Genomic DNA, 8,607 nt, shown 5'->3' on the forward strand with positions numbered 1-8,607 from the left:
AACTGGTTAGCAAGATGCTTCCGAGAAAACGGCCACAATCAAACTTGCTTGCAATCCTTCCACCACAACAATCCCACCCTCTTGATAAACGACCTCTTGCACAACTCAGGAGAATTTTGATATGCAACAGTTGGAACAGCCGTTTCCCTACTTTAAAGATCCGCCTTATCCACTTTAAAATCAAAATGCACATGCACAACCCTGTTCCCCGCTCTCGAGAGGGAACACCTATTAAACGCATGCGAGAGCACGCACAAGCCCATTTCTCCTCGTGCACGCTCTGTTTAATCCCCTAAATCCCTTTATAGAGCGGGGACTATATAGTAGACTTTATAGCAAACTAAGTTAACTGACTGATGATCACTGCTCTTTGCTCCCCGTTGGTCATGTAACTCCTTCTCCACTGCAAGGTGCCTGTGCCATCTCTTTTATTAGCTGAAGATATCGGGGAGAAACAGCAGGCTGCTGTGACAGCAAATCCTATAGTAATTTGCGAGGAGAGCTCTCTGCATAAAGCATTCCGGGATATATCTGCCTCTTCTGAGGCCTTGTTTTTCTTCTCATACACTTCGTAGACACATTTTCTCTTACGACCCTTAACCATTTCAAAGAACGGTTGTGAGAAAGATGAGCTTCAATGTCTAAAACTGTAGCTCACCACACATATAAGCCTGAAAGTGCTAATGCCTAGAAAAAGATAGCTAACAGGACGAGCAGGTAGGACGGCCTTTCGTAAACATATCACCAGAATGTTTCACAATTAGGAGGACCACTTGTTGAGATGATCCACCCAGAAAAAGAACATCCTGTAAACCTTTCAAATATATTAAAGGAGCAGCAAAAGCAGAGAGCCATTTGCACCTCTGCACTGAATGAAGTGAAATGTCCAAGTCATTTAGTTTAATAAAGTCATATGTTGTTCCAATTTAAAATTTGTATTTTTGTTTTGAAAATTTTTATTTCATTTAAATGAAATAAAAAGCCTTACCGTGCATAAATCAGCTGGAATAATTAGTTGCTAAATTAATATCAAATGGCAGAAAAAAGGCAGCTATTTCTCTTGGAATATTATGCAAATCTACATTAATAATTCAAGAATATTACATATTTCAAAATTATTTTAAAAGTTATCAGTTTTGATCAAATCAGAGCTATAACTTGATTTGAAGTTATAAATTGAGCTGTAACAAATTAGAGTATTTTTTTTTTGTTTAAAATAAAATTTGGCAGCATAAAATTGATCCTGTTTCAATACAACTGAAGGTATCAGCATGACTTTGAAATCATAATGAAAACAGGATTGCAAAGACAAAGTTGAAACCAGTCCAAGTAACCTTTCAATCACTATAGTCTCTTTCCTACTGAAATTATTGGGTTTATATGGGTTTATCAAACAAGGGCCGACCTGCCTACCTTTCATTTTGCAGAAAAAGCTGGGTCCCCGGCAAGTTGCGTGTCCTGCCCTATATTTAAAAAGCATAGAGAATCAGATTTGTTTTCATTTTTTTTCTTGAAAGCAGCAACAGAGAAAAGGTATAGAGTGGATCATGCCAGAGTCTTGGCATGAGGCCCTGGAAGAAGCAATCTCCTTAGGACTTTAAACAGGTGCAAAGGACCATAAGAAGGCTCTGACCCAACAACTTCAGCCTCTGTTGAGAATATAGGGACATAAAAGCTCTTTTATTTTGGAAAAAGCCTGAACATGCAGAGCTCTGAAAGTCAAAATCGAAATTGTTTAATAAAAAAAAAAGAAACTGTTAGCCATCAAAGGACTATTAGAATGGAAGCAATATGAGCTCTTTTGTTGGTACAAGTCAACGATCTAACTGTAGACTGGTGGAAATAGGCACCAGTCCCACAGTGCCTCTGATGAATATATATATATATATATATATATATATACTTTTTTTTATATATATATAGATATCCAATCAGTGAATCTGTGCTTCTGTTTCTTTAGTGTGTCTGCTTCCATCTCCTTAAAACCTGCCTCCAGCTTACACAGAAGGTCACTAACACAAAGCCTTGTTCTGCAGTTAATAGAGTTTACCTCGCCGCTGCTGCTTCATGCACAATCGGTGTGAAGGATACCTGGAAAGTCAACAATGCTATGTGCTATCAGCTGGTTTTCCTTAGAAAGAAAACTTGTGACCAATCGGACACCATGGTCTGTTTTTTTTTTTTTTGTAAAGTACGGTACCTTGAGTTGACATGTTGTCAGATTACTTTTCCTTCAGATAAAGGTAAAGTTCTACAAGACCATTCTACTCTCTTCCTCTATCTCATCTTCCTTCAAAGTGAGTTCAAAGCAAGTGTGTCATCTATGTGTGGCGAAATTGCTGGCCCTGCTTCTCTAAGACGTTGCGACTCAAGGTTTACCTTGCAGTTCTCACCATAACAGCTTTCACATTTTGTCACGTTTCGGTTTCACATGACAGATCAACACAGAGTAGAGTAGGGATGTTTTATTTTTCTTCTAATAAAAATCAGAAAAGTGTGGGAAACATTATATTTACTCTCCTTTACTTTTAGAGATCCTCAGCTTAGGTAGTAAAGCCCAATTAGTAGTCCAGAAGACTTTTATCTTACTTGAGGTCTGAGATGTTAATGGTAGGCTATTCGAATGCAATTGTTGAAAAATATGTGTATTTTAACCCCTTAATAGTGGATTTTGGCTGGCTCCTTTCCACTGATATACCCTTGAGGTTTAGCCTTGACTCTTTGTACAAAAGGAAAACTCAATTGTTTGTAGCCTATCTTATCCACCATCTTTAAATTCTGATAGTCCGCAACTGGATGCATGAAAATTAAGGTGAAATTCATCTGAAGTCAATGGGCGAATCTATTTACCCAGGTAAGGTCATGTTATGCTTGCTTGTTTTGCTAACCTTTTATCTTTTTCTTTTCTAAATTTGCAAGACTTATTTATTGTGAAGCAAAGACCGTTCAGATAATTTAAAAGGATATTATTTATCAATTGAATTACGTTAGTAATGATATGCATGTTTTTTTTAGCCTTTTTATTGTCATGACATTGTCACAAGTGCAGAGCAACAAAATTAACCCTCTGCATTTAACCCATCCCCTTGGGAAGCATCGGGCTGCCATTGTGCAGCGCCCGGGGAGCAATGTAGTGTTATGGGTCTTGCTCAGGGACCCAGAGTGGCAGTCTGTTGGAGTGGGGCTTAAACTCAGATCCTCTGGAACCCACACTCAATGCTTTAACCACTACGCCACCACCCCCCTGATAATAACCATTTAAGTATGAGTATTCAGAAGAGAAAGCTGGGCTGAAAGCATTAAACAGGTAGTAAACTGTGTAAATCTGCTGATAGCTGGGCCTGGACTAGGGACCTTCAGATCTTCAGTCTGTCGCTCTCCGAACTGAGCTATTTCGGCAGTGAACTCTACATTTAACCCGTCCCCTTGGGGAGCAGTGGGCTGCCATTGTGCGACGCCTGGGGAGTAGTGTGGTGTTTGTCTATGGTTTGGAATTTGACTTGTTGAATTCTTGTTGTAATAAACAGATCATGTCAGATTTCATATGATAACCTACCTTGGACCCAACATGCTACATTATTAGATTGTTGTATTTTGCATTAATTTAGCAAAAACAAAAAGGTTTCCTTTAAATGGTGTAAAAGCTTGTTAGGGGGGGAGTTCTTGCTCTACAACAGTTATCTGCTCATTAGAGCTGTTTTGTGACCACTAAAAACCCCTCCGGTAACTCAGGCGAGGGCTTGACGGATGTGGGGAGACGTGAAAGAGGAAGTAGAGCTGACAGTGGAACTGTGGCTGTTGCCTGCTGCTGTATGAAAGAGGTGAAGAATGAAGGCGGCTGGACCTCTGAAGGTAAGACAGCAACACATCAGATAACACTTGTATTTAGGTATCAGTAGACTTTGCCTTGTTCCAACACTGGAGCAAATCTGTATCTGCAAGATTGTTTTATGAAATGTTTTTTTTTTTAAAGGATGTAATTTTTTTAGAAATCCTAGCTTGATTGTATGAATTTAGCCACCACTGATACTCAAGCTTAAAGACTGTTCAAGTAAGTGTTACCTTCACTTGTTAAAAGTATGTTTCTCATATTACGAATAATTCGTTTTCATCTGCAGGTCGATGCTATTAGATAAAAAAAATTAACAAGGAAATACAGCTATAAGTTTTAATCATTGTTATAAACAGTAACCACTCCAGTGCCATGTATATCCTTAATAAGGCTGCTTATTTGTAGGATCATTAAAAAAACACAAATAGTTGTAATGTTTTGAATATTTGGTGTTCTTGTTCTATTTTAAAAGAAATCTTGAAGTTTGATCTAAAATATTAAAATAATATATACAGGAAGCAAACTGTGTATTTTAATTACCATTTAAAACATGTTAGTATATGTTGGTAAAACATATCAATTGTTAAATGAAGCACAGAACAAAAGCAAAAAGCTTTTGGTAAAAATAAGTACAAAAAATCAGAAGTAAATCAGGAAGAAGATAAAGATGTTTTTAATGCTTAACGCTTCGTGTTGTTACTAAATCATTTATAGTGCAAGTAAAAAGGTGAATAAGAAATTATTTAGGAATTACACCAAACACTTTTGATGCTTAATGAGATGTCTGCGTGTTTGAATAATACAGAGATTTAAACAGTTTTCTACCTGTTTAAAGCTTTAGCTTAATTTTTTTGTATGTTTGGCTGAAATCTGTAGGTAGGGAACCTTGTTTTATTTTTTTCTATTACCTAATGTTTACCAGAGCTGTGCCTGACTATGATTAAATGGAGCAAAAACATTACAGTTGGTTTCTCAGAGTAATGACAACTGCAGCAAACAATCAGGTTAGAGATGCTGCATTCTGTGATGGAAAACTTTACACCCACTGGAAAGAGGCAACTTTCCAATGAGACCACCACTTGAGACATGCATTTCAAATGTTGTGTATTCAATGTGCATTATAAAGAGGGGAGGGGAAAAAATAGGTTAGCATTGTTTTGAAGGTTCTCACACAAAAATCTGTGCAGGAGTTTTAAACAGGTTTTAAATTTCCGATCGCCGTTTATCAGCTTTCACTCCCTGTTCCATTGTTTCGCATTATAGATGCATTTTGTCGCCCATTGTTCTCTTAAAATAAAAAGTCACCTGTCAATGTATGTTATTGTTTATATTTTTTTTAACATGTAAAATTTTAAGAAACGAAACTTGTTTTGCAATATAGTTTTCATTCACGTCTGTATTTGTAATGCATGATCATGCTCAGAGAGAAAAAAGGCAAATCCTTCTATTTTTACAGTTACTATTATAGCCTGGTCTAGTTTAATTTCTTACTACAAAGGTAATGTATAAAGCCACTAAATACAAATTTCCAAAGAACAATATTTAGAGCACAGGGAATTAGCATCGGTGCATCCTATTGAATAGTTTACTGAACACAGACATCTAAAACTTTGAAATTAAAAGCATCTAGGGGAACAATGTTTATTAAATTTAAAACATATTGTTTTAAGAATTTAGAAATTAGACTTCTAGTTATTATTTAACTTTTTATTAAAAAAAAAAGTTTGGTGTAGAAAAGTATTCATGGAAATTGCTAAAATCTAGTAAAACATTATTCATTGAAGCCTAATCAGGAAAAGCTCTGTAGAACAGATTGCTCATTTATCTAGAGTATTGGATGTTAAATCATCTACCTTGCTTTGCACAGTTTGCTTAGTTTTTAAACAGTATGGGTATGCAGTGTAATATCTATATAAATATAGATAAATAAAACATGGCTAAATATATTGCATTTAAGCATCATTTTAATTCCAAGATGCTTTAATACAGAAATAGCAAAAAGTTTGTTTTTTGTCTGGGTTAGAGCATTTTTTTTAGCTTTAAGAATTTATTTTAGCTTTTTTATGTTAAAAATACCTTTGACTCTAAATGTTTGAATTGATAGTGTATGTGAATCCACTTGACTCTATTCTGGCGCATGGAGTGTTTCGGTTTTCGGTCAATTAGACTTAAAACATTTTTTAACCTTCACTTTATGTTAAAATGTTTAGATAAGGTCTTATTTAGCAAACGTTAGATGTTTTGGTATGATACAATATAAGCCTTGCCCTCACTCAACTTTTCATCTATGCTGAAAATTTTCCAATTTCCATGGCTTTGTGATTTTCCTTACAACACCGTGAATTCTAGCCTTTATTGATTGATTGACTTTATGGATCCCACAGTGGAGAAATTTACTTGAGCTGATGTAACAGGCCGCTGCATGCACAGTGCCCTCTTGTGAATCAAATTAAGTTAATGTTTCGTTAATTCAACTGTCATTAGGGTCCTTTTGTATTAGCAAGATTTTAGCACTTTTAGCGCTCTGAAAATCTTAGATGTTGGTTCAGTCGTTTCACATAAGATCATCTCCATTTTTTCCCCAACTCTTCCTGCAGCAGAAAAGTCCAAAAAAACTGCTGTTTCCTCACCTGTATTGTCTCTATTGCGGATGCTAATTATAGCCATTATAACTTCAATTTTAGTTCGTCAGACCATCTCAGACATGTCTCCGAATATCAAGTAGTTTTTAGACTCTGGGTCTCTGAGCAAAGACCCTTAACCCCCACACTGCTCCCAGGGCACCCCACGATGGCAGCCCACTGCTCCCCAAGGGGATGGGATAAATGCAGAGGTAAACTTCTCCAATGTAATATCAATAAAGTTCCATTGTTATTATTATTATGTTAATGATGACTATCTTACCGGCTTCAGACAGGATTATTCTGAGCTCGATCCACATGTTTCACAGAAACACACTTTTAATCTCTCTGATTAAAAAAAACAGTGGTTAAAAATCTTTTCTCCTTCACATATGCTGGAGTTTAGCAATAAAAAAAAAATACAAAAATTTCAGTGTGATTTAAATTGATGGATTGAATGATTAGTACAGATTAATTCATAGCAGAATAATTAGTTGTTAGTGTGGTTTTCTATGTTAATATTTGTGTCTGAGAACACATTAGATCTGCACAAAATCCTGTTATCCATAGAGTGACAGGGAAAAAAAAGGTCTTTGCTTACCTTAGAGCTGTATGCTTTGAGGTAACTGAGCCAAATGTGGGTAAAATCTGTTGCATGCTGTCTGTACACCGATAAAGAGAGGCATTGTGTAGAAAGTTCTTTGGGAAATTTAAATAAAGATTCCTTCAAATCGAGGCCCAGATGGTTCTGATAAAGGCCCGTCTGAAATAAAATCGTTTGTCGTTCAACCAGATCCTTATCAAGGGCCTTCTCTTGAGCGTTGTCACATAGGCATTTTAAAGGTGTCTAGAGACGCACAAATAATAGACAGCCTTTGTTTTGTCAGCATTATTTATCTCACAACATCACTATTTGCTCCTTAATTATCTAAAAACAAAAAAAGCAGAAGCAATGTGGTTTACCAAGTGTTCCGATCATCCATTGGTGCCACTTTGACTTTTATTTATACCTAAACTGCTTTCTCGTAGGAAATAGCGTAAAAGATTGTTTTGCATGCACGTACATGGTATGACATCACATGATATTAATGTTGTTTAAAGGTTTTCTTGTAGGAAACAATTTATTTTTTTAAGTTCCTCACAGGTGCTCTCTTCTTATGAGGTCTGATGCTTTTAGACAGCATGGTGTAAGTCCTGTACAAGAAGCACTACGTTTCAGTTTTCTTTGAGCCAACCACATCCTGTGACGCTTGGCCTTGATAGCAGGAAAAAAACCACCTTCAAAATGAATAGCTATTGACCATTAGCACATTCGACTGAACCTTTGCAGCAAGTGAAATGAAGCTGCATTACAGTCGGTGAGCTTTTGGTGTCTGTGTGTGTTGCAGGTATGAACGGTGACCTTAGTCTGGTGGCTGCAGTCCTGGCTGTTGTCTCAGTGGTGTCGCTGAGTCTGCTGTCGATTTTGTGTCTGCGATGCAAAAAGAAATCAAGTAAGTAGATCTTTCTGAGGCTGGACTTGTGTCTGATTTTATCTCCTAAGGGAGACAGATTTGAACATTGCTTTGTTGATTTTCTTTTTGTTAATTATTTCTGCACGTTTGTCTTTTTTATTTTGAAACCTTTTGTTCATCGCTCTTTTTTTTGATGGCATCAAAGCAAAGAGCAAAAATGAGGGCAGGAACACGTGCAAACATATCTGGCTCAGCTTAAAACAACTATTTTGTTCATTTTGAAAGGACAGAAATACCATTGTCTGGATTTGTTGTCAGAAAAATAAGTTACCAGCTCAAAGTAAATCTTCCCTGTTTTCTATTCAGCAAAACAAAAAGATAAAACAGCATAAAGTATCAGTAGTCAGCCATTTTGTCTTTTTATTTTGAAACCTTTTGTTCATCGCTCTTTTTTTATAGCATCAAACCAAAGAGCAAAAATGAAGACGGGAACACGTGCAAACATATCTGCCGCAGCTTAAAATAATAACATTTTGTTAATTTTGTCAGGATAGAAATAAATTTGCCAGAAAAACAAGTTATCAGCTGAAACAAGTTATCAGTTTTCTGTTCAGCAAAACGAAAAGATGAAATTCAATGAAATTCAGTTTATTAATTTAGAGCTAATTCACAACACATGTCATCTCAAGGCACTTTACAG

General features: G+C 36.2%; 1 protein-coding gene across 1 annotated transcript in view; it reads left to right on the top strand.

The window, feature by feature from the left end:
* The first annotated feature begins 2,832 nt into the window (after positions 1–2,832).
* LOC107098395 overlaps positions 2,833–8,607 on the top strand; it is a 17,256-nt gene continuing 11,481 nt past the window's right edge. Inside the window, exons 1-3 of the mRNA XM_015396063.1 lie at positions 2,833–2,854; positions 3,733–3,852; positions 7,842–7,946. Coding sequence (XP_015251549.1) covers positions 2,833–2,854; positions 3,733–3,852; positions 7,842–7,946 — 247 coding nt within the window. The remainder of the gene's footprint in view (positions 2,855–3,732; positions 3,853–7,841; positions 7,947–8,607) is intronic.

Source organism: Cyprinodon variegatus, unplaced genomic scaffold (assembly GCF_000732505.1).
Source record: "Cyprinodon variegatus isolate N-32 unplaced genomic scaffold, C_variegatus-1.0 Scaffold774, whole genome shotgun sequence".
NCBI lineage: Eukaryota > Metazoa > Chordata > Actinopteri > Cyprinodontiformes > Cyprinodontidae > Cyprinodon > Cyprinodon variegatus.